The following is a 27552-nucleotide window of genomic DNA, read 5'->3' on the forward strand; positions in this document are numbered from 1 at the left end:
GATGGCGGACAGGAAGTTCGGCCAAATAAGGAAAACTTGGTATCTATGTTCTCGGCTTGACCCAAGGAATCTATTAAGACCAGTGGCATTTCAATAGCCAGATTTATTCAAAAGTTATTAGCCTTTTTGGAAATTTTGTTATAACTTTTGACCAAAAGGTGGCGCTGTTTCGAAATATGTTGGGTACTTTCAGGGGATGGTGTTGATGGCACATTGTGAATTTCATTAAATTACACCAATGCATTTGTTTAGTATAGCATTTTATTTCACAAAACTGTATTGAAGTCTCATACAGTTATAAGAGGCTCAGTCCCACAATTTTTTTTATGTTTCCTCAGAGTGAGCCCATACATATGTGTGTCAATTTTGGTGAAGATATCTCAATTCGCTTCGGATTTATAGACATTTATATGAAAAAACACGTAAAAAATGACTGACACGTGACTTTGATTGGATTTTACTACCCCTTACTATCAATATTTTTTCAGATGGAGCGGCATTTACAACACAGAGCCGTAGTTAACTGATAAGCTGAGCCATATCACATTAATTATCACAGGCGATACGTCCGTGATAATTAATGTGATATGGCTCAGCTTATCAGTTAACTACGGCTCTGTGTTGTAAATGCCGCTCCATCTGAAAGCAGGTAACGGCAATTTACTACTAATCAAGGAACCGGCTTTACTGACGAGATGTGCCTAACAATGTCATGTGATATATCGCCCAGCCCTCTACATCTTGTGCACTAGTGAACATCATTTACCCCATTATAGGTTTTTGGCAAGAAAGACAAGTCTGTCCACCACATCTGGCTTTAAAGCTGCTCTATGGCAGGACACAATATTGCCACTTGTACTAAAAGCACGCTCAGAGGGTGAGCTGGTGGCAGGAATACATAGATACCGCTTTGCCAGGAAGCTCACTCTGGGGTATGATGTGAAGTGGGTTTTCCACCATGCCAGGGGGTTTGTCTCACTGTCTGCTTCTGGAGCTAGCAGGTAACTGTTCAGTTCAGCCTCAACATCCTGCTCATCTGTTAGACTAGAGGTAGAAACAGAGTATGACTTCTTGAAAAAGCTGCCCAGTGTCTTCCTCTGCATTTTGGCTGGTGGAGCTGAAGCTGTAGCATCTGCCTCGCCTCCACCCAATCTGTGTGTGAGAGTAGACTGCAGTGTGCTCTGACAGTCACCCAGGATCTGTGCCACAGCTCTGGATTTCACAGCCTCTACCTTGTCATCTTGGATGTAGCGGGTCTTGAACCGAGGATCAACAAGGGATGCCATGTTAAGGAGGTCATCAGTGGCAGCATCATCATATTTTTCATTCAAATATGTGGTGATAGTAGTTTTGATGGCCTTAGTTAGCTCTGTGTCATCCTCTCCTGGCTTCATGACCTCCGTATTGAAGAGCTGTAGGACAGGTTTCACACAAGAGACACTGACATGTGCTTCACCAGAGAGGGCATCAGTGAACTCAACAAGTGGATTAAGGGCCTTGTGTATGGACTCCAAGACCTCAATGTCTTGCCATGAGGGAGCCAGGTGCCTTGTTTTTCTATCAGCAGATAAAACCTTTGAAATGGCCTTCTCCTGCTCCAGTATTCGTGCTATCATTGCATGGCGAGAACCCCACCTGGTAGGTGATTCTGTTATCAGCCGGTGCTTGGGTAGGTCGAGCTCCTTTTGTGTAGCTGCTAGTTCTTTTTTCTTCTTCCATGAGAATGAGAAAGCACCAACCACTTTTTTGCACACACCCATGGCTCTCTCTATTCTCTTGTCTCTCACACTTCGCTCTGTAGATAAAAAAAAAGGTAAGTATTATTTAAAATTAGTTTCTGTCTTATTATAATAAATCATAATATTGCCATGACATCCTTGATATGAAAATCAATTAGACTACACACATAAACATATTTTTCCTCAATTTAAGTTGAGTACAGTGATTCAATAAACTCTTAATTCAAATATATCTTAGATGCAAAATGTTATAATAATTGAATTATCACCTATCAGTAACAATTGTTATCAAGTGATAGCCTGTACATTGGTTTATTGAGGCATGTAGAATGTACACTGTTACCATTAAAGTTGAAATAATTTTGTTTTCAGACACATTCCTATTTTTATTCCAATTTATACACATCAGTAATTACCTTTAACCAGGTGCAATAATTACATAGGCTACTGACTGAGTCCCAGTTACCAGTTTTAAGAATATATACTTTATCAAGAATAAATCACATTGTCACAATCATTTCATGAGAAGAGGTAAAAAATATACATACATATACATTTATTCCAACTTTATGGGCAACAGTGTATAAGAATCATTACACTGAGCTATTATTAGAGCTGAAAAATTAATGTTGGCATAAGTCTTTCCTTTGATATCATCATGAACTTTTTTTTTATATAATATAACGTTAGATCATCATGAACTTACCAATGGCAAGGTGCAGCCGATGACCAAAGCACTGCAGCCGAGGCCAGCCTTTGAGGGAAACAGCCTTGACAATGTTTGCCCCATTGTCTGTTGTGATGCACACCTGTCGGTCTTCCCTAAGGCCCCAGGATTTGAGTGCATCCTCCAGCCCCTGGCTGATGATTTCCCCAGTATGGTCCTCTGGAAAGTATACTGTCTGTAAACATTTGCTGTGTAGAGCCCACTCCTCGTCAATGAAATGAATTGTGAGACTCATATAAGGCTCGGATGTGCGGCTAGACCAAAGATCGGTGGTAGTGGCAAAGTGTTTTACATCCTTCAGATGAATTTCCAGCTTACGACGGCATTCATCATAAAGCTGTGGCAGCGCCGTCTGAGAAAAATATTTTCTACCAGGGAGCTCGTACCTGGGGTCTAACACTTTGATCAGTTTCCTGAAGCCGTCTTTTTCCACCGTGCTCAGGGGCATCATATCTTTAGCGAGGCAATAAGTAATAGCGCTCGTTATATTTTTGCTCCGCTTTGTTTTTTTTTCATACGGGGCAATGGCTGCAAAGCACGACTGGATGGATTGTTGTTTAAAAGAGCCGCTCCCGCTAGCGATGCTAACAGGCGACGTGGTGGTCTTGCTTGGCTGTGTGTGTGGTGTCGTGCCAGCTTGAGCCCGTAGAGTCACACTTTCAGAGTAATTACTGGGGTGGTGCCGTCTCAGGTGATGGAAAAGATTTGTTGTATTCCCCGTCCTGGCTGGTACCAACCGCAGGCATATTTTGCAGACCGGCTTCGCCTGCTCATGGTCGCTTTTGCCATATCCAAACCACGTCCACACAATTGACGTCGTGTTACCTTTTTTTTCAACAATGTCTTCGGTCTCGAGTGATGTAGTGATGTCGCCTTCACGTTCGGCATTATTTTCGCTGTCCTCAACTTCAGTTTCGCTCATTTTTTTATGCTTTTCCCAACTTTTTTCCCTCTCTCTCAGTCTCCTTCTGTTTACTGTAGCCACGCTGCTCGCTGAGAAGTGGGCGTGTCGGCATACGGCAGCCGGCAGATACTGTTGCGCTTAGTTTTTCATGTGATATCGAATAATATGTCCCAAGCATATTATCGAAATCGTTCAGAATTTTATCGCGATCCCGTATCGAGATCGAATTATCGCCCAGCCCTACTCCGCACCTTCGGTGCTTGGCCCCTAATAATAATAATAAGAAACGGAACAGATACAATAGGTGCCTCCGCACCTTCGGTGCTTGGCCCCTAATAATAAGAAACGGAACAGAAACAATAGGTGCCTCCGCACCTTCGGTGCTTGGCCCCTAATAATAATAATAGGAACGGGAACAGATACAATAGGTGCCTACGCACCTTCGGTGCTTGGCTCCTAATAATAGTAACGGGAACGGATACAATAGGTGCCTACGCACATTCGGTGCTTGGCCCCTAATAATAAGAACGGGAACGAAAACAATAGGTGCCTACGCACCTTCGGTGCTTGGCCCCTAATAATAATAAGAACGGCAACGAAAACAATAGGTGCCTACGCACCTTCGGTGCTTGGCCCCTAATAATAGGAACGGGAACGGATACAATAGGAGCCTACGCACCTTCGGTGCTTGGCCCCTAATAAGAACGGGAACAGATACAATAGGTGCCTCCGCACCTTCGGTCCTTGGCCCCTAATAATAATAAGAACGGGAACAGATACAATAGGTGCCTACGCACCTTCGGTGCTTGGCCCCTAATAATAATAAGAACGCAAACAGAAACAATAGGTGCCTCCGCAACTTCGGTGCTTGGCCCCTAATAAGACCGGAACAAACACAATAGGTGCCTCCGCACCTTCGGTGCTTGGCCCCTAAGAAACAACCACGATCGCATGATAAGAGCAAATCATTTGTAACTCTAATGAGAGAAGTCTCAGTACTATGGTACGGTCTAAATCCTGACTGAAAATCCTTGCAGATATCATTTCTTTCTAAAAAGGAACATAGTTGTGAGGATACCGCCTTTTCTAGTATCTTTGACAGAAAAGGTAGATTCGAGATCGGCCTGTAATTGACTAATTCTGTACAATCAAGTTGCGTTTTTTTAACAAGCGGTTTACCCATAGCCAGCTTAAAAGTTTTTGGTACGTATCCTAATGACAAATATGAATTAATGATATTAAGAAGAGGATCTAAGACCTCTGGAAGCATCTCTTTCAGTAGCTTAGTCGGTATAGGGTCTAACATACATGTTGTCGATTTAGAGTGTACTTGCGAGTTCACACACCTCTTTAACATTAATTTTGGTGATCTCCAACTGGCAGAGTCGAACATCATTTGTGCTGACGTGAATAATAATCTTAGAGAATTTACGATTAGCATTAGCCAGCACTTTTAAATTTGCTTTGATGTCAGGCGCTCTGGCTCCCGGCAAACATGTGACTATGGTGGCTGGTGTCTCTATTTTCATGTTCCGTGTAATAGAATCGGCAATAACTAGGGCACATTCAACAGGATTCACAGTGGTTGTTTCACTGAGAAGGGAGAATCTATTTGAAGTTGTAATCGGAACGTAAGAGCGGTGTTTTGTCCCGCGACTACAGCGTCTCAGTGTCACCCAATTGCCCTGCTGCACGAGCTCTACTACAGCCGGAACCGAACAATGTACAGAGTTCACTAAGCTAGTCGCATTCAAAGCAGTATCTAAAGCCCTTGCACTCTTACAATTAACCTCGATTAATGCTTGGATGCGTGTCTCTAGTTCTGAAATCATCCTCGTCAGCTTTACTATTTCCCTGCATTTATCACATGTAAATCCTGTGCTGACAGAGAATATGCTAAACATGTTGCATGAGGTGCAAGTAACAATAAGTCAAGTCAAGTCAAGTCATCTTCATTTATATAGCGCTTTTAACAATGGAGATTGTTTCAAAGCAGCTTTACAGAAATAAACGTATAATTTAAGGTAACAGAGAATGTTTTGGCTTTATAGCGGTTCTTTAATAAAGTTATTTTACAGCTAAAGTTAGTTTTGATTGATTCGCTTCCGTCGCAACGATCATTTGTTATTAAATTGGGGCCGCCAAGAAGACACCATTCTCTTTACACAAACTTTAAACGTGATCCTGTAAGAAACGCTGATGGCGTTCACATGCGCATTAACAATTGGTTCTATAGTTATGTGCGTTTGAATATATGTGTGCAGGTTTGTTATTCCCTACAAACCAAGCCTAAACAAATTACTGGTGTTTCCTTATAGTTTTGATTCAGAATTTTATTTTATTTTATCAATTCGGGGTAGATACGCAAATTGAGTTTTCCCGACGACGCTTTATCTGTAGAGTGGAAAGGGATCCTCCATAGGGAGAGACTAGTTGGCACTTCAGCACTGCGTTGTCATCGGGTCCAGGCGAAGGGCCTTCATCAGATCTGGATACGGCCTGGATCCGGCAGGCTGCGGGAAGACCTCGGGATAAACAAAGACACTAAAATTAGCGTAGATGCCATTCTTCTCATGATGTAACAAGTACATCAGGATTTATGGGAAGTGTTCCCGGTTCCAGCTGACCTAATCTATGCAGCCTAACACTGAATTATAGAAGTCTATAATGTATTATGTGAATGCTATGTCAAAGAGATGTGTCTTTAATCTGGCTTTGAACTGACAGAGTGTGTCTGCTCCCCGGACAATGTTAGGAAGATTGTTCCAAAGTTTTGGTGCTAAATAGGAAAAGGATCTACCGCCAGCAGTCAATTTTGATATTCTAGGTATTGTGATGATTAAGAGAAAATTAAGTGATGGAAGCACACGCCCCCTTTGTCTGAATGAATGAATGGATGTGTAATTAAATCAATGCGTACAGGTGAAGGGGGAGGAGTGGAGGATTATTTATTGAGGTGTGGAGTTCTGCTCGAGAGAGAGGTGGGAGAGCTCTCACTTGGGTACCCGTTTGACGGCCGCTCGCGGTAACTAGTACCACCGGCGGTGAAGATAGCCAGCCAGTGGAGGGGTAAATGTAGACAGATAGGGACTCTGCTTGGATTTAGGAGAGCTCTAGACACATGTACTCTGTTATCAAGTTAACGAGACTGGAGAGGCCGATTCTGTCGGTTTAAGGACGGTCCTCGATTCCTGTGTGCATCTATTGGATGCGCGCCCGTCTACGTGGACCTGTCGAGAATTGAGGATTTCCGGTAACCCGCCCCTCCTTATTGGACGTGAGCTGGACTGTTTCACGGGACATTGTAATCAGCAACCCAAGGGGGGTAACACGTTTTTTTAAGAGCCTATCATGTTTTAAAATTAATAAAGAATTTTGTACGTTTCTCATACCATCCGAGTGTGTTTGATCTCTGCTTCCCTAGCATTTTGTTCGGTTGTTACAGTATTATCAACTGGCCGGAATTTTGCGATCGCAATAGACGTGAGGGACTATAATGCGTTAAGAGCTCGCTCAAGTACTGCGGAGCTAAACCATTTAGTGCTTTGTAAGTCATCAGCAATATTTTAAAATTGATGCGATGTTTAATAGGGAGCCAGTGCAGTTTTGACAGAACTGGGCTAATATGGTCATACTTCCTGGTTCTGGTAAGAACTCGAGCTGCTGCGTTTTGAACCAGCTGTAGTTTGTTTATTAAGCATGCAGGGCAACCACCCAGTAGAGCATTACAATAATCTAGCCTTGATGTCATGAAAGCATGAACTAATTGTTCCGCATTTGTCAATGAGAGCATATGACGTAATTTAGATATATTTTTAAGATGGAAAAATGCGGTTTTACAGATACTAGACACGTGACTTTCAAATGAAAGATTGGTATCAAAGAGCACACCCAGGTTCCTAACCGACGACGAAGACTTAACAGAGCAGCCATCAAGTGTTAGACAGTATTCTAGGTTAATACGTGAGGAAGTTTTTTGTCCAATAATTAGAATCTCTGTTTTTTCAGAATTTAGAAGTAGGAAATTACGAGTCATCCAATTTTTTATATCAGCTATGCATTCTGTTAATTTAGTGAATTGGTAAGTTTCGTTAGGTTTTGAAGAAATATAGAGCTGAGTATCGTCAGCATAACAGTGGAAGCTAATTCCATGTTTCCTAATGATATCTCCTAATGGTAGCATGTACAGAGTGAACAGCAGCGGTCCTAGTACTGAGCCTTGTGGTACGCCATACTGAACTTGTGATCGATGAGACATCTCTTCATTTACTGCTACAAATTGATAACGGTCAGATAAGTATGATTTAAACCATGCTAGTGCAATTCCACTAATGCCAACATAGTTTTCTAGTCTATTTAAAAGAATGTTGTGGTCAATGGTGTCAAACGCAGCACTAAGATCGAGTAACACTAATAGAGAGATACAACCACGATCGGATGATAAGAGCAAATCATTTGTGACTCTAACGAGAGCAGTCTCAGTACTATGGTACGGTCTAAATCCTGACTGAAAATCCTTGCAGATATCATTTCTTTCTAAAAAGGAACACAGTTGTGAAGATACTGCCTTTTCTAGTATCTTTGACAGAAAAGGTAGATTCGAGATCGGCCTGTAATTGACTAATTCTGTAGGATCAAGTTGCGTTTTTTTAACAAGCGGTTTAATCATAGCCAGCTTAAAGTTTTTTGGTACGTATCCTAGAGACAAAGACGAATTTATGATATTAAGAAGAGGATCTATGACCTCTGGAAGCATCTCTTTCAGTAGCTTAGTCGGTATAGGGTCTAACATACATGTTGTCAATTTAGATGATTTAACGAGTTTAGTAAATTCTTCCTCTCCTATAGCAACGAATGAATCAAATTTTTCCTCAGGGAGACTACAATGCACTGCCTGATGCGATACTGTAGTAGACGGTTGCATAGTTATAATTTTGTCCCTGATATTATCAATCTTATAAGTGAAGAAGTTCATAAAATCATTACTGCTGTGCTGCTTGGAAACATCTGTGTTTGAAGCTTTCTTTTTCGTTAGTTTAGCCACTGTTTCAAATAAAAACCTAGGATTATGTTAATTTTCTTCTAATAGGGTTGAAAAATAAGCAGCTTTTAAAGCCTCTCTGTATGCAATCGAGCTCTCTTTCCATGAAATGCGAAATACCTCTAGTTTTGTTTTCTTCCAGTTGCGTTCCATTTTTCTGGTAATAAGTAAGGGGAGTAATAAGAGGATAAGATGACATGACTTACCGTGTTTGTTGACTGATCCTACTTACAAGTTGTTTGATGGACTCATAAAAGGTAATACAAATAAATAAATAAATAAAGAGCGCACGGATGGCACGCTAACAGGCTAGCGAATAACTAGCGTGTTGTGCTAGCAATAACGATTTAGATTGAAGCTAGCGATGTCAGGTTAATGTGTGATGTTGAGTAAGTTATATTTAGCAGTATAAACAACAAGGAATGATAGTAAATAATGATTCAAAACAGAAAGATATGCAAAGCTTACAGACGCAAACCAATGCAACAGCAGCAGAAGCAATCTATATAGATATAGATCGATTTAGATATTGGCTTGAATTTTTTAAATGCATCCCTAAATAGAGGATTAGAAAAAACGTTGCCTGGTCTGATGAGTCTTGATTTCTACTGCAACATTCAGATGGTGGAGTCAGAATTTGGTGTAAACAACAAGAAAGCATGGATCCATCCTGCCTTGTATCAATGGTTCAGGCAGTGGTGCTGTAATGGTGGGGGGATATTTTCTTGGCATACTTTGGGCCCCTTATTACCAATTGTACATTGTTTAACCTGTTAAGCTGCAACGCCACTTTTGAAAAATCCCCAGAAATGACATACCCAAACTTAAACAGATACAGTTTACCACAGCCTACCTGAGCATTGTTGCTGACCATGTCCATCCCTTTATGACCACAGACCATCTTCTGATGGCTACTTCCAGTAAGGTAAAGCACCATGTCACAAAGCTCACATCATTTCAAACTGGTGTACTGAACATGACAATGAGTTCACTATACTCAACTGGCCTCCACAGTCACCAGATCTCAATCAATTTGCATCATGGATGAGTAGCCGACAAATCTACAGCAACTGCATGTCAATATGGACAAAAATCTCAAGGGAATGTTTCCAGCATCTTGTTGAATCTATGCCACAAAGAATTAAGGCAGTTCTGAAGGCAAAAGTAGGTACCCAGTACTAGCAAGGTGTACCTAATAAAGTAATAATCAAGTGTAGCGTTAGTTCTGGCAGGTCACGTTAGTCAAGCTTGCATCAGCTGACCCTCAGTTGATCCACATCTACCTATAGGAATACGACGCCTATCACGGTATACATATATAAGCTCCTTCAGTATTATCAGCAGCTATCGCATTTCTCAGGAGCTAATTACCCTCCTCCATCCCCAGCTCCTCCTCTCGCCCAGTCAGGATTTGGCATTCTGATTCCCCTTGAATCAGAATAAATTCTTGAATTATGTTGTACTTTAAAATCTTGAATGAAATATATTTGCAAACTTTCATGTTGGTTCTGTTCTGTTTACCCCAAGGGGGGTTATTGCTGCTCTCCCTGCTCTTATCCATGCTAGGCTGCATGGATGCGCAGGGAGTTCTCGCCCAGAACGGAACTATACCTCCAATCCAAACTGTATGCTAATTGTATATCGTATGGTCCTGACAGAAATATAAATAAATATATATATATATATATATATATATATATATATATATATATATATAAAATATTCATATTCCAAAAACATACAAATGGTTATATAATAGTATAAATGTATTTTGCCCCGTTTCCCCAGCTCAAATCTCCACAGAATGCTGCTTTACATTAGAATTTTCCTTATTAGTTCTTTACCTTTCTGCTCTTTGGTCTGTTCTGTGTGTTTTAGCACTCCCCTCTTGGCCTCTTCAAACTGTCTCTGTTCAGTCAGACTTTTATTTAGAACTTGACTGAGCACTGACTCTCCATCTCCCATTAAAAACATGCTTTTAAACTTATTATACAGCATTGTGGCTTTGTCCATCACATCCTGGCTGGCTTTGAACCTGCGGACCTTTAAAAGAAAGTATAAAGCTATGATTCGTCTCAGTTAACATTTCTTTTCTTTTTTTAGTTTGTTGTTTCTGTTGCAAGTGGTGTGCAATAGTAATTAATACACATGACAACTGTCCAATGCAGACCGAAAAATGTTTTTAATCATACCTTTTTAAGAGTAGTTATGAGTTCACAGTGTCTCTGAAGATGTTGAGTAGTAATATGCAGTGAACTCAACTCATCCAATGCAACTAAACATTTCCTCACATCCTAAGAAAAGAGAGAGTGTGTATTTACTTACATGCCCAGAATTAAAAATCAACAACAAATTTAATACATTAAGTTTAAATAGATTACGAGCAAATTGTTCTAAGAACTTCAAATGTCAACTGTTGTCATTAAACAAATAAGATTTAAAAGCTATATGCAAGAATGAAAAACTTCTGAACTGTAGTCTGTACTTACAAGGTTATCGATCTTTAAAGATGTTTTAATCTCCCCATGCAACTTATGCAGTCTGGACTCTGCAGAAACTTCTTTATTTGAAGAATTGAAAAAGTAAAATGCAATGTAGTAACCAGTATCATTACAATTAGATAATAGGTGATTATCTAAGGACTGCATAGCATTTCACCATTTATTGTCTTACCTTTTTTCTTGTCTCCTTTTCTATCATCTTTCTTTTCATCTTTTCCTAACCTGCAGGAAAACAAATCTGACACTTAACCATCTGATGATTTTTAAATAAAGATCTAGAGCAGGAATTCATGTTTTGCTATTTAAAATTCATGAAAAAAAAAAATGTTACAATGTGATATTATAGGGGTGTAAAGAGTACTGAAAAAAAAAAAAAAAAAACAACCTTCCTTAAATACTGCAACTTACCCCCCCCCCCCCCAAAAAAAAAAAAATTACCTAAGGGTGCACCCTAAAAATTTTTCAAGGATAATCAACATGGTCATTTCACCTTAAATTGTATTAAACAAAATCTCATAACTTATATGAGAAGAAACAATATAAAGAAACAATGTGTCAGTGTAGTAAATGTAGTATTAGGACTCAAGCTGTCCTAAAACTACTGAAATAAAAGTTGTTTATTAAAACTTCTCAATAGTGTGCATTGAGTGAATGATATCCGACTTATAACATTATGCAGAAATTTAAAATGTGAATTACAGTATGTAACCTGTAGAGTTGTTTATCAGAAATAATGTTTACCATTTCTAATGTTGCCATTCCCATTTTCTAAGCATGAATTGATAGGACTGAACTGAATATTCTCCCAAGCTAATCACTAGCACCTTTCACACATTAAACATGGTAAATTACCGTAAAATTACCAGATTGACTTTTCCGGTAAATGCATCATATAGGCTATGCTATTCACAAAAGCAACAGGGTTCTGTCTTTTTCACACATCTGTACCGAAACATCAGTTAAAAACTCTGTGATGTCAATCATCAAAATTATCAATAAATGCTGCGCTATATCTTTATCTGCCAGGATGAGAAACGCTTTAGTTTTACTATCTGTCCAGTTTTACTTTCTGACAGGCATAAGGGGATGATCACACAGAATACATTTTACACACAAGAAGACACCGCAAAATATGAATGCGGCACAACAGTCAAAGCTACAGCATAGTGAAATAAAAAAAATCAGTGCAGCTTACTGTAAACAGCACTGAATAATCTTGTCATGAAATCTTATGTTTTGTTCAGCACCATAACAGTAATTTACTATTAATATTACAACTTATCATACCAGAAATTTACCAGAACTGATTTATGTATTTTCTCTCTCTCTCTCTCTCTCTCTCTCTCTCTCTCTCTCTCTCTCTCTCTCTCTCTCTGAAGCAGCTTGGGGAACCTGCTAATATCAAGCAGATAAATATGCCTCCTCTATATCAGTGGTTCTCAAACTTTTTTGGCCACGCCCCCTAAAAAAAAAACATCTGAGAGAATACTAGATTTACACTACAATACAAAAACATTTTAATATTTCAGTGATGCTTTAGATGAACAATATATAAAAGCACCAATATATAACAGCTTTTGACAGCACCTCACAAGCTCAGCTTCGTTCGTCGTCTTACTAGAACACCCACAGCAGTGGCGCAGCGTGTTCACAATAGCAGCTTGTGATTCGGCCCGCTATAGAGGTGCTTTTCTATGGCGAGTATCCGTGCGCCCCCAACAGCGATAAAAAATGTGAAACTGTTCATTACTCCTAGACCTTTTGTCATATACTTAAGTGTCTTATACCATTGGAATTCTTGGCTCAAGACAAACAAAATCTACAACAACATCAGAATCAGATTTAACACATTTATTTTTTGACCAATAATCAAAATAAAGTATAGTCCTACAAAGCTATTATTAGCAGAGCATGTGAGCAAATAGCAGAGAGTGGATCAGTGAACAAGAGGGTAGTAATTTTAACAGCGTTGCCCAGCACGGCTAACCACACCATGTTACAGTACAGTATCCACCTTATTCCTGACAAGCTTACTGCGTTTTGAATTATGGGTGAATAGAATGGGTAAAGAAATGTAAATCACTGAAATCATAAGGTTGTCCTACAAATAAAGCTTATCCGTCAGTTTGACTGAATGAGCTGTCAATTTTCCTTCAAGTTTTATTTTCAGACAACATGAGAATAACGTAACACTTCATAAGTGTTCACTTTGAAACAGTATCATGCAATGCTGAAGTTAATGAACATTTTTGATAAAGGCAACGTATATTACATAATACATATGTACATTACTACATTGATATTTAACCCATTCGTTATTGCTGTGGAAAGAATCAAACTTTTGTGGTTATTCTTGGTCTGTTGTTGATGCTTTTATACTTTTAAATGTCCTTTTCATGTTTGATGGTTGAAGGGTGAGTAGAATAACCATCCCATTGTACCCAATTAAAAAAAAAAAACTTATTGCGTTCATATAGTGAGCCTTTCACTGATTGTTTACAGCTTAACGGAAGTTACTCCCATGATTCGGGCAAAGCGTCATGGGGCGTAGGAATAAGGTGGATAGGGCAAACAGAAACAAGTGTACTACAGAGAAATTTCATGTCGGCACATTATTTGAGCAGACTTTGCTTTTCCATTGAGCGTGATCGGTACATGAGTGGAACATTTGAGCCATGACCGACAGAGTAGAGCGGCCGAAATGTTGGTGCATCGCTAATTAGGGGTTCAAGCACGAACTGCTGAACACCTATTGTTATTGTTAGGATTTTTATTAGGGGTTCAAGCACGAAGTGCTGAAACCCAATTGTAATTGTACTGATTAGGGGTTCAAGCACGAAGTGCTGAAACCCTATTGTAATTGTGCTGATTTTTAGGGGTTCAAGCACGAAGTGCTGAAACCCTATTGTAATTGTACTGATTTTTATTAGGGGTTCAAGCACGAAGTGCTGAAACCCTATTGTTATTGTACTGATTTATATTATTAGGGGTTCAAGCACGAAGTGCTGAAACCCTATTGTAATTGTACTGATTTTTATTATTAGGGGTTCAAGCACGAAGTGCTGAAACCCTATTGTAATTGTACTGATTTTTATTCTTCTTCTTCTCCGCTAAAACGCATCGTGCAGCCCAAACCGTAAGTGCTGGAGCGTTGAAACTTTGCCAGATGGTAGTACAAAAATCGAGGAGAGGTTGACAAAGTATGACCCCAATTGGCCCATAGGTGGTGCTGCAGCGACCTAGTATCTAAAAGTATCTAGTTTCTCCTAGACTCAATTGTCTCACACCACTGTGATCCCTGGCTCAAGGCTGGCAAAATGGCTCCAATTTCGATTTAGGCCAGAAAATATTTCTGCTATGTCGAAATTTGTCCGAAACCTACTTTTGCGAACTAGTCCCTGGTTTTTGGCCCGATCGGAACCAAGACAGTCTAGGACAATTCTCTGGACTCTCTAGATCAATAATTATCGAAAAAAAGTTGAACTTTTGCATTTGGATGGCTGCAATAGGGTCATTTAGGAAAAGGGGCGTGGCAAAATACAAAAAGCCTATAAATCCTACAGGAAAACTCAGAACTTCACAAAAATTGGTGAGCATGTGACATAACATCATTAACAAGCATACCAAATTTATGGAGATCGGACGATAGGTGGCACTATAACTGTTAAAAAGCTTTAAAACCATATATTTCCTATGGTACATTGCCTATATTGGCTGTAAATGGTATTTTTCATCTATTATGTCAGTGGGGCTAAATAATAGCTAAATAATATTATTAAGTTTTATTTAGCAAGCATTACAATAGGGTTTCAGCACTTCGTGCTTGAACCCCTAATAAAAATCAGTACAATTACAATAGGGTTTCAGCACTTCGTGCTTGAACCCCTAATAATAAAAATCAGTACAATTACAATAGGGTTTCAGCACTTCGTGAAGCTAAATAATAAACCCATGCTTGCTAAATAAAACTAGGGCGGCAGTGGCTCAGTGGTTCATGTAGATTGTCTAAAAACCGAAAGGTTGGTGGTTCTATCCCCGGTTCCACCTGACCAAGTGTCGAGGTGTCCATGAGCAAGACACCTAACCCCAGCTGCTCCCGACGAGCTGGATGGCGCCTTGCATGGCTGACACCGCCGTCGGTGTATGAATGAGTGAGTGAATGGGTGAATATGAGGCTAATGTAAAGCACTTTGGTGGCCATAGGTCTGTGAAAGCGCTATATAAATGCAGTCCATTTACAACTTAACTTTTGATGCTTTTGTGCTTAAAGGCCTTAACTGCTTGAACCCCGATAATGCTGCTTGCAGCTTTAATTAGGGGTTCAAGCACGAAGTGCTGAAACCCTATTGTAATTGTAAGGATTTTTATTAGGGGTTCAAGCACGAAGTGTCCTTTGTCCCAGGCTCAAGTGTCTTACATCGTTGGAATCCTTGGCTCAAGGCGGACAAAATGGCTATCTCCGATTTGCTCGCCCTTCGGCGCCAATTTCGAGTAAATTGAGGTTTTTTGAAAAACCTACTTTTGCGAACTACTCCTAGGTTTTTAGCCTGATTGGAAACAAACCACTGCAGAAATATTCTCTGGACAGTGACTATCAATAATCATCAAAAAAAAATCTTAATTTAAATTCCCGATCACTAAGGGGAACCAAAATGTTTGAAGGCACCACAGCCACTTTTACTAAAACAATTAGAACTTGTAAACGGAAAGAGATATTTTTGCTAAACTCGGGACACATTTTCATTAGCTCAATCTTAGGTCATTTGATTAAAAATCGCGACAATTGGCCACTTGGTGGCGCTATAACAGGGAAAAAAGTCATGAAAATGGCTATAAACGCATCCAACCATTAGTCCCTTGAAATCCTGAATCCTTCCTGAGTCCAACGATACCAAACATGCCAGGTTTCGCCTTATAGTTTATGTATCATTGTCATTTAGCACTTTAAAAACTTGCAATTATCTTCGAAACCATTAGTCCGATCGTGACAAAAACACCACAGGAAATTTGAAAACATAGGTCAATAGCTAAACAATAACACCCAAATGTCAAAATTATGATTGGAACTGAAAAAAAAAAAAAAAAAAAAAAATCCAATCATTGTCTCCCATGGCTCATTGTTGTGCTCTCATAGATAGAAGTATCTAAACTTCAAAACAAAATGAGATATTTACACATTACATTTTTTTTTATACAATTATATGTTAAGAAGTTTAACTAATAAAGCTTCAAAACATATAGCAAATAACAAAGAAACATTAAAAACATTACAATCAATAAACAAAGAGTGCTTTCAGAATTTAAGAGTAGGCTGTCTGAACTTTTTCATCTCTTTTGAAATATAAGATGTGGTTTGTGTGTTAAAATAACAGGAGCAGCGCCACCTACTGGTCCGGAGATATGAAAAATGCATATTTTTGCTTATAACTTCTGAACAGTTTGTCCAAAAATCATAAAATTGGTCTCGTTAGATTCAGGGCAACATGCCGAGTCGACTGATATCCAATTTTACCATATCGGCCATTTTGACTGTCGGCCATTTTTAATTTTGTGCTAAAATGCTGTATTTTAAGAACGCATGAACGGATTGTTACGAAACTTGGTATGGGTCATCAGCACAATGTCCTGAAGGAGCGTGAGAAGTTTCGAAACAGTGCCACCTAGTGGTGAATTTTTTTTTTCAAACGCTTTTAACTTTGGGTGTGGTCGACTTATTTTCATGAGACTCATCTAATTAGTCTCCTGAAACCTTGCCGAGTCCTACGATACCAAACATGCTAGGTTTCGCCTTACGGTTTGTGTAGCGTTGTGATTTAGCGCTTAAAAAACATTTGGCTATATCTTCGAAACCGATTGTCCGATCGAGACGAAACCTCCGTCAGAAGTTTGGAAACATAGGTCGATAGCTATACGCCAATGCCCAAATGCGAAAATCTTGATAGTAAGGGGTAGTAAAATTCAAACAAAGTCATGTGTCAGTCATTTTTTACATGTTTTTTCATATAAATGTCTATAACTCTAAAGCGAATTGAGATATTTTCACCAAAACTGACACACATATGTATGGGCTCACTCTGAGGACACGTAAAAAAAATTGTGGGACTGAGCCTCTTGGTGGCGCTATAACAGAACAAAACATGAAATTCCCATTGACTTCAATACAGTTTTGTGAAATAAAATGCTATTTTCATTCACAACCTACTTTTTCGAACTCCTCCCACACCGTTTGTCCGATTTTCACCAAAATCGAATCATATCATCTCCAGACTGTGCCGACTAAAAGTTATGGATTTCGTGTCGATTGACGAAACCGTTTTCGTATAGCGCAGCAGCAAATTTGAGGCATGATGCTAAAAGCATTATTCAGGATTTATCTCTGCAATGCCTTGACATATTGACACCAAACTTTGTATGTGTCATTGTCACTTCACTCTGACCACATCACATCAGTTTTGTAACTGCGCCACCTATTGGTCAAAAGTGATAATCCATTAAATCATATTTTGAATGACTTTTTATATGATTTTTCAGCCATTTCACCTAAAATCCTCTTTAAATGTCTTTAATTGCTCATTGTTGCAGTTGGTCTGACACCTTCAGCCATGTTGGCATATCCTGTCATCTGCTTGCACTTGGCCCCGATAATTGCTGCTTGCAGCTATATTTAGGGGCCAAGCACCGAAGGTGCGGAGGCACCTATTGTATCTGTTCCCGTTCTTATTAGGGGCCAAGCACCGAAGGTGCGTAGGCACCTATTGTTTTCGTTCCCGTTCTTATTATTATTAGGGGCCAAGCACCGAAGGTGCGGAGGCACCTATTGTATCTGTTCCCGTTCCTATTATTATTATTATTCTTCCGTTTCTTCCGACTGGGAGTCTATGGCAGCCCATAGAACCGATTGCGGGAAAGTTGTTTTGGTTTGACATTCTGATAGAGGACAGTCCCAACATTAAATACACCAATTTTGATGTTTCTAAGTCATTCCCTCTAGCGCCACCACCTGTCCAAAGTTTCACTTTTATTTTGCTAATAACTTTTGAACCGTAAGGCCAATCAACAAAATTCTTTTTTCCTCTGATTCCTGAGCTCATGCTGATTCGATTGCACCCTATGAAGTCATTTTCCGGCATATAAATATGGCCGCCATTTGGAATGTACTGAAAAAGCTACTTTTTCGAACTCGTCCTAGACGGTTTGTTCGATTTGCACGAAAATTGAACCAGATCATCTTCAGGTAGTGCTGACAAAAAGTTATGGAATTCAAATTGATTCGTCAAACCGTTTTCGATAAACGCACGAATACATTTTACGTAGCGCTAGCAAAAACAGTCGTAAGGCTGTATCTCCGCAACGGTTTATCATATTCAGACCAAACTTGGTACTTGTACTCACAAGCATGACCTGAGGCTACATGCTGTGTTTCGGCGCAGCGCCACCTACTGGTCCGGAGATATGAAAAATTGCTATTTTTGCTTATAACTTCTGAACAGTTTGTCCAAAAATCATAAAATTGGTCTCGTTAGATTCAGGGCAACATGCCGAGTCGACTGATATCCAATTTGACCATATCGGTCATTTTGGCTGTCGGCCATTTTGAATTTTGTGCTAAAATTCTGTATTTTATGAACGCATGAACGGATTGTTACGAAACGTGGTATGGGTCATCAGCACAATGCCCTGAATGAGCCTGAGAAGTTTCGAAACAGCGCCACCTAGTGATGAATTTTTTTTTTTCAAATGCTTATAACTTTGGGTGTGGTCGACTTATTTTCACGAAACTCATCTTTTTAGACTCCTGAATCGTTGCCGAGTCCTACGATACCAAACATGCTAGGTTTCGCCTTACGGTTTGTGTAGTGTTGTGATTTAGCGCTTAAAAAACATTTGGCTATATCTTTGAAACCGCTAGTCCGATCGAGACGAAACCACCGTCAGAAGTTTGGAAACATAGGTCGATAGCTATATGCCAATACCCAAATGCGAAAATATTGATGTTTAGGGGTACTAATTTCCAATCAAAGTCATGTGTCAGTCATTTTTTTCGTGTTTTTTCATATAAATGTCTATAACTCCGAAGCGAATTGAGATATTTTCACCAAAATTGACACACATATGTATGGGTTCACTCTGAGGACACGTAAAAAAAATTGTGGGACTGAGCCTCTTGGTGGCGCTATAATTGAACAAAATATGAAATTCCCATTGACTTCAATACAGTTTTGTGAAATAAAATGCTATACTAAACAAATGCATTGGTGTAATATTACGAAACTCAGATTGTGTCATCAGCACCATCCCCTGAAGGCAACCAAAATATTTCAAGACAGCGCCACCTAGTGGTCAAAAGTTATAACAAAATTTCCAAAAAGGCTAATAACTTTTGAATAAATCTGGCTATTGAAATGCCACGGGTCTTAATAGATTCCTTGGGTCAAGCCGAGAACATAGATACCAAGTTTTCCTTATTTGGCCAAACTTCCTGTCCGCCATCTTGATTTTCATTCAAAACCTACTTTTTCGAACTCCTCCTAGACCGTTTGTCCGATTTTCACCAAAATCGAATCGTATCATCTCCAGACTGTGCCGACAAAAAGTTATGGATTTCGTGTCGATTGATGAAACCGTTTTCGTATAGCACAGCAGCAAAGTTGAGGCATGATGCCAAAATGACTATTCAGGCTTTATATCTGCAATGCCTCGACATATTGACACAAAACTTTGTATGTGTCACTGTCTCCTTACTCTGACCACACCACATCAATTTCTTACAGCGCCACCTTTTGGTCAAAAGTGACAATCCATTAAATCATATTTTGAATCACTTTTTACATGATTTTTCAGCCATTTCGCCTAAAATCCTCTTTAAATGTCTTTAATTGCTCATTGTTGCAGTTGGTCTGACACATTCAGACATGTTGGCATGTCTTGTCGTCTTATTCTGCTTGGCCCCGGTAATTGCTGCTTGCAGCTATATTTATTATTATTATTCTTCCTTCTTCCGACTGGGAGTCTATGGCAGCCCATAGAACCGATCGCGGGAAAGTTGTAATGGTTTGACATTCTGATAGAGGACAGTCCCAACATTAAATACACCAATTTTGGTGTGTCTAAGTCATTCCCTCTAGCGCCACCACCTGTCCAAAGTTGCAGTCATGTTTATGCTAATAACTTTTGAACCACAAGGGCTAGAAACAAAATTATTTTTTCCTCTGATTCCTGAGCTCATGGCGATTCGATTGCACCCTATGACGTCATTTTCCGTCATGGAAATTTTCCGCCATTTTGAATTTTTCAAAAAACCTACTTTTTCGAACTCCTCCTAGGCCGTTGCTCCAATTTCCACGAAAATTGAATCAGATCATCTTCAGACCATGCCGACAAAAAGTTATGCAATTCGTGTTGATTCGTCAAACTGTTCTCGAATACCGCGCAAACAAATTTTATGTAGCGCTTGTGAAAACAGACACAAGCCTGTATCTCCGCAACGCTTTATCGTATTCAGACCAAACTAAGCACATATCATCACAAGCATGACCTGAGCCTACATGCTGCGTCTCGGCGCAGTGCCACCTACTGGTCCGGAGATATGAAAAATGGCTGTTTTTGCTTATAACTTCTGAATGGTTTGTCCAAAAATAGTAAAAGTGGTCTCGTTAGATTCAGGGCATCATGCTGAGTTGACTGATATCCAATTTTCCCAGATCAGCCATTTTGGCTGTCGGCCATTTTGAATTATGTGCTAAAATGCTGTATTTTAGGAATGCATGAACCTATCGTTACGAAACTCGGTATGGGTCATCAGCACGATGTCCTGAAGGAGCCTGAGAAGTTTCGAAACAGTGCCATCTAGTGGTGAATTTTTTTCCCCAAATGCTTCCAAATGCTTATAACTTTGGGTGTGGTCAACTTATTTTCACAGGACTCATCTCTTTAGACTCCTGAATCGTTGCCGAGTCCTACGATACCAAACATGCTAGGTTTCGCCTTACGGTTTGTGTAGCGTTGTGATTTAGCGCTTAAAAAACATTTGGCTATATCTTCGAAACCGATTGTCCGATCGAGACGAAACCTCCGTCAGAAGTTTGGAAACATAGGTCGATAGCTATACACCAATGCCCAAATGCGAAAATATTGATGTTTAGGGGTAGTAAAATTCAAACAAAATCATGTGTCAGTCATTTTTTACGTGTTTTTTCATATAAATGTCTATAACTCTAAAGCGAATTGAGATATTTTCACCAAAACTGACACACATATGTATGGGCTCACTCTGAGGACACGTAAAAAAAATTGTGGGACTGAGCCTCTTGGTGGCGCTATAATAGAACAAAACATGAAATTCCCATTGACTTCAATACAGTTTTGTGAAATAAAATGCTATTTTCATTCAAAACCTACTTTTTCGAACTCCTCCCACACCGTTTGTCCGATTTTCACCAAAATCGAATCATATCATCTCCAGACTGTGCCGACTAAAAGTTATGGATTTCGTGTCGATTGACGAAACCGTTTTCGTATAGCGCAGCAGCAAATTTGAGGCATGATGATAAAAGCACTATTCAGGCTTTATCTCTGCAATGCCTTGACATATTGACACCAAACTTTGTATGTGTCATTGTCTCCTCACTCTGACCACATCACATCAGTTTTGTAACTGTGCCACCTATTTGTCGAAAGTGATAATCAATTAAATCATATTTTTAATTACTGTTTCTAAGATTTTTCAGCCATTTCGTCTAAAATCCTCTTTAAATGTCTTTAATTGCTCATTGTTGCAGTTGGTCTGACACTTTCAGACATGTTGGCATGTCTTGTCGTCTTATTCTGCTTGGCCCCGGTAATTGCTGCTTGCAGCTATATTTATTAGGGGCCAAGCACCGAAGGTGCGGAGGCACCTATTGTATCCGTTCGGTTTCTTCTTATTATTATTATTAGGGGCCAAGCACCGAAGGTGCGTAGGCACCTATTGTTTTCGTTCCCGTTCTTATTAGGGGCCAAGCACAGAATGTGCGTAGGCACCTATTGTATCTGTTAGCGTACCAAAAATAATTCTTCTTTTTCTTCCGCTCTGGGAGTCTATGGCAGCCCATAGAACCGCTTGCGGGAAAGTTGTGCAATTTGGCACACTGATAGAGGACAGACTGAACAGTCACCATAGCAAATTTGGAGTCTCCAACTCATTCCCTCTAGCGCCACCAGCTGTCCAAATTTGCACTCATGTTTAGGCTAATAACTTTTGAACCACAAGGGCTAGAAACAAAATTCCCTTTTCCTCCGATTCCCTAGCCCAAGACGATTCGATTGCACCCTATGACGTCATTTTCCGTCATGGAAAGTTTTCCGCCATTTAGAATTTTCCGAAAAACCTACTTTTTCGAACTCCTCCTAGGCCGTTGCTCCGATTTTCACGAAAATTGAACCAGATCATCTACAGACCATGCCGACAAAAAGTTATGGAATTCAAGTTGATTCGCTTAGCAATTTTCGAAAAAACCCACCAACAAATTTTACGTAGCGCTTGCGAAAACAGACGTAAGGCTGTATCTCCGCAACGCTTTATTGGATTCAGACCAAACTCGGTACATGTCATCCCAACCATGACCTGAGGCTACATGCTGCGTTTCGGCGCAGCGCCACCTACTGGTCCGGAGATATGAAAAATGGCTATTTTTGCTTATAACTTCTGAATAGTTTGCCCAAAAACCATCAAATTGGTCTCGTTAGATTCGGGCCAACATGCTGAGTCGACTGATATCCAATTTTACCATATCGGCCATTTTGGCTGTCGGCCATTTTGAATTTTGTACTAAAATGCTGTATTTTAAGAACGCATGAATGGATTCTTACGAAACATGGTATGGGTCATCAGCACGATGCCCTGAAGGAGCGTGAGAAGTTTCGAAACAGCGCCACCTTGTGGTCAAAAGTTATAACAACATTTCCAAAAAGGCTAATAACCTTTGAATAAATCTGCCAATTGAAATGCCACTGGTCTTAATAGATTCCCTGGGTCACGCTGAGAACATAGATACCAAGTTTGCCATATTTGGCCAAACTTCCTGTCCGCCATCTTGATTTTCAGTCAAAACCTACTTTTTCGAACTCCTCCTAGACCGTTTGTCGGATTTTCACCAAAATCGAATCGTATCATCTCCACACTGTACCGACAAAAAGTTATGGAATTCGTGTTGATTCGTCAAACCGTTCTCGAATACCGCGCAAACAAATTTTACGTTGTGCTACAGCTACAGATTTAGTGCAAAAGTACTAAATCGCCCATAACTCCTAGACCGTTTGTCCTAGACTCAAGTGTCTTACACCACTGTGATCCCTGGCTCAAGGCGGACAAAAAGGCTATCTCCAAATTCGATTTAGGCCAGAATTTCTTTTTGCTATGTCGAATTTTGTCCGAAACCTACTTTTGCAAACTAGTCCTAGGTTTTTCGCCAGATCGGAACCAAACCAGTCTAGGACATTTCTCTGGACTCTCTAGATCAATAATTACCGAAAAAAAGTTGAACTTTTGCATTTGGGTGGCTGTAACAGGGTCATTTAGAAAAGGGGCGTGGCAAAATACACAAAAAATCCTATAAATCCCAAATGAAAACTCAGGACTTCACCAAAATTGATGAGCATATGTGTCAGAACATGGTGAGGAAGCATGCAGAGTTTCATGGAGATCGGACCATAGGTGGCGCTATAACTGGCAAAAAGCCTTCATTCTTATTAGGGGTTCAAGCATGAAATGCTGAAACCCTATTGTAATTGTAAGGATTCGTAAAACGCATCGTGCAGGCCAAACCGTAAGGCCTAGAGACGTGAAACCTGGCCAGATGGTAGGCCTCAATTTGGGGACAACCTATCAGAGTATGACACCGAATGGCCCATAGGTGGCGCTACAGCGACCAAAAGTACAAAATCGCCCATAACTCTTAGACCGTTTGTCCCAGGATCAAGTGTCTTATATCGTTGGAATCCTTGGCTCAAGGCGGACAAAATGGCTATCTCCGATTTTGATTTAGGCAGGGAAAAATTTCTGCTCTATCGAATTTTGTCCGAAACCTACTTTTGCGAACTAGTCCTAGGTTTTTCGCCAGATCGGAACCAAACCAGTCTAGGACATTTCTCTGGACTCTCTCGATCAATAGTTATCGAAAAAAAGTAGAATTTTTGCATTTGGTTGGCTATAACAGGGTCATTCCGAAAATGGGCGGGGCAAAATACAGTCAAAAGCCTATAAATCCTAAACAAAAACTCAGAACATCACGAAAATCGCTGAGCATATGTGTCATGACATGGTGAACAAGCGTGCCGAGTTTCATGCAGATCGGAGCATAGGTGGCGCTATAAATGGCAAAAAGGTTCCCTTATTATTAGGGGCCAAGCACAGAATGTGCGTAGGCACCTATTGTATCTGTTAGCGTACCAAAAATAATTCTTCTTTTTCTTCCGCTCTGGGAGTCTATGGCAGCCCATAGAACCGCTTGCGGGAAAGTTGTGCAATTTGGCACACTGATAGAGGACAGACTGAACAGTCACCATAGCAAATTTGGAGTCTCCAACTCATTCCCTCTAGCGCCACCAGCTGTCCAAATTTGCACTCATGTTTAGGCTAATAACTTTTGAACCACAAGGGCTAGAAACAAAATTCCCTTTTCCTCCGATTCCCTAGCCCAAGACGATTCGATTGCACCCTATGACGTCATTTTCCGTCATGGAAAGTTTTCCGCCATTTAGAATTTTCCGAAAAACCTACTTTTTCGAACTCCTCCTAGGCCGTTGCTCCGATTTTCACGAAAATTGAACCAGATCATCTACAGACCATGCCGACAAAAAGTTATGGAATTCAAGTTGATTCGCTTAGCAATTTTCGAAAAAACCCACCAACAAATTTTACGTAGCGCCTGCAAAAACAGTCGTAAGGCTGTATCTCCGCAACGGTTTATCGTATTCAGACCAAACTTGGTACATGTCATCACAAGCATGACCTGAGGCTACATGCTGCGTTTCGGCGCAGCGCCACCTACTGGTCCGGAGATATGAAAAATGGCTATTTTTGCTTATAACTTCTGGACAGTTTGTCCAAAAATCATAAAATTGGTCTCGTTAGATTCAGGGCAACATTCTGAGTCGACTGATATCCAATTTTACCATATCGGCCATTTTGACTGTCGGCCATTTTGAATTTTGTGCTAAAATGCTGTATTTTAAGAACGCATGAACGGATTCTTATGAAACTTGGTATGGGTCATCAGCACAATGTCCTGAAGGAGTCTGAGAAGTTTCGAAACAGCGCCACCTAGTGGTGAATTTTTTTTTTCAAATGCTTATAACTTTGTGTGTGGTCGACTTATTTTCACGAGACTGATCTCATTCGACTCCTGAATCCTCGCCGAGTCCTACGATACCAAACATGCTAGGTTGCGCCTTACGGTTTGTGTAGTGTTGTGATTTAGCGCTTAAAAAACATTAGGCGATATCTTCGAAACCGTTTGTCCGATCGAGACGAAACCACCGTCAGAAGTTTGGAAACATAGGTCGATAGCTATACGCCAATACCCAAATGCGAAAATATTGATGTTTAGGGGTAGTAATATTCAATCAAAGTCATGTGTCAGTCATTTTTTACGTGTTTTTTCATATATATGTCTATAACTCTGAAGTGAATTGAGATATTTTCACCAAAATTGACACACATATGTATGGGCTCACTCCGAGGACACATAAAAAAAATGGTGGGACTGAGCCTCTTGGTGGCGCTATAATAGAACAAAATATGAAATTCCCATTGACTTCATTACAGTTTTGTGAAATAAAATGCTATACTAAACAAATGCATTTGTGTAACTTTACGAAACTCAGAATGTGCCAACAACACCATCCCCTGAAGGTACCCAAAACATTTCGAAACAGCACCACCTAGTGGTCAAAAGTTATAACAAAATTTCCAAGAAGGCTAATAACTTTTGAATAAATCTGGCTATTGAAATGCCACTGGTCTTAATAGATTCCTTGGGTCAAGCCGAGAGCATAGATACCAAGTTTTCCTTATTTGGCCAAACTTCCTGTCCGCCATCTTGATTTCAAGTCAAAACTTACTTTTTCTAACTCCTCCTAGACCATTTGTCCGATTTTCCCCAAAATCGAATCGTATCATCTCCAGACCGTGCTGACTAAAAGTTATGGATTTCGTGTCGATAGACCAAACCGTTTTCGTATAGTGCAGCAGCAAAGTTGAGGCATGATGCTAATAGCACTATTCAGGCTTTATCTCTGCAATGCCTTGACATATTGACACCAAACTTTGTATGTGTCATTGTCACTTCACTCTGACCACATCACACCAGTTTTGTAACTGTGCCACCTATTGGTCGAAAGAGATAATCCATTAAATCATATTTTTAATTACTGTTTCTCTGATATTTCAGACATTTTGTCTATAATCCTTTTTAAATGTCTTTAATTGCTCATTGTTGCAGCTGGTCTGACACTTTCAGACATGTTGGCATGTCTTGTCATCTTATTCTGCTTGGCCCCGGTAATGGCTGCTTGCAGCTATATTTATTATTATTCTTCCTTCTTCCGACTGGGAGTCTATGGCAGCCCATAGAACCGATTGCGGGAAAGTTGTTTTGATTTGACATTCTGATAGAGGACAGTCCCAACATTAAATACACCAATTTTGGTGTTTCTAAGTCATTCCCTCTAGCGCCACCACCTGTCCAAAATTTCACTTTTATTTTGCTAATAACTTTTGAACCTTAAGGCCAATACACAAAATTCTTTTTTCATCTGATTCCTGAGCTCATGCCGGTTCGATTGCACCCTATGACGTCATTTTCCGTCATAAAAATATGGCCACCATCTTGAATTTTCAAAAAAAGCTACTTTTACGAACTCGTCCTAGACGGTTTGTCCGATTTGCATGAAAATTGAACCAGATCATCTTCAGGTAGTGCTGACAAAAAGTTATGGAATTCAAATTGATTTGTCAAACCGTTTTCGATAAACGCACGAATACATTTTACGTAGCGCTAGCAAAAACAGTCGTAAGGCCGTATCTCTGCAACGGTTTATCGTATTCAGACCAAACTTGGTACTTGTACTCACAAGCATGACCTGAGGCTACATGCTGTGTTTCGGCGCAGCGCCACCTACTGGTCCGGAGATATGAAAAATGGCTATTTTTGCTTATAACTTCTGAACAGTTTGTCCAAAAATCATAAAATTGGTCTCGTTAGATTCAGGGCGACATGCCGAGTCGACTGATATCCAAATTTACCCAATCGGCCATTTTGACTGTCGGCCATTTTGAATTATGTGCTAAAATGCTGTATTTTATGAACGCATGAACGGATTGTTACGAAACTTGGCATGGGTCATCAGCACGATGTCCTGAAGGAGTGTGAGAAGTTTCGAAACAGCGCCACCTAGTGGTGAATTTTTTTTTTCAAATGCTTATAACTTTGGGAGCGGTCGACTTATTTTCACGAGACTCATCTAATTAGACTCCTGAAACCTTTCCGAGTCCTACGATACCAAACATGCTAGGTTTCGCCTTACGGTTTGTGTAGCGTTGTGATTTAGCGCTTAAAAAACATTTGGCTATATCTTCGAAACCGTTTGTCCGATCGAGACGA

The 27552-nt window shown here is 40.0% G+C and overlaps 2 protein-coding genes across 10 annotated transcripts in view; both read right to left on the bottom strand.

Annotated features, from left to right (window-relative positions):
* Nucleotides 1-27552, bottom strand: part of psip1a (PC4 and SFRS1 interacting protein 1a) — a 415986-nt gene that overhangs the window by 59598 nt on the left and 328836 nt on the right. For 6 of the 9 annotated variants that reach the window (XM_079863315.1, XM_079863313.1, XM_079863308.1 and 3 more), the window contains 4 exons: nt 11085-11134; nt 10901-10971; nt 10604-10705; nt 10256-10454 (listed from right to left, as the gene is read on the bottom strand). In XM_079863315.1, the coding sequence (XP_079719441.1) occupies nt 10256-10454; nt 10604-10705; nt 10901-10971; nt 11085-11134 (422 nt within the window). The remainder of the gene's footprint in view (nt 1-10255; nt 10455-10603; nt 10706-10900; nt 10972-11084; nt 11135-27552) is intronic. The other 3 variants (XM_079863316.1, XM_079863314.1, XM_079863309.1) reach the window with 1 other exon arrangement.
* On the bottom strand, nt 251-3388 carry LOC307154762 (E3 SUMO-protein ligase ZBED1-like; the record flags this gene model as incomplete). Its single annotated transcript, XM_079864849.1, has 2 exons — nt 251-1795; nt 2446-3388. The coding sequence occupies 2 exons, from the start codon at nt 3386-3388 to the stop codon at nt 771-773; spliced, it is 1968 nt and encodes a 655-aa protein (XP_079720975.1). The 3' UTR covers nt 251-770.

The sequence above is a fragment of the Squalius cephalus genome, assembly GCF_949319135.1.
Source record: "Squalius cephalus genome assembly, chromosome: 2".
Classification (NCBI taxonomy): domain Eukaryota; kingdom Metazoa; phylum Chordata; class Actinopteri; order Cypriniformes; family Leuciscidae; genus Squalius; species Squalius cephalus.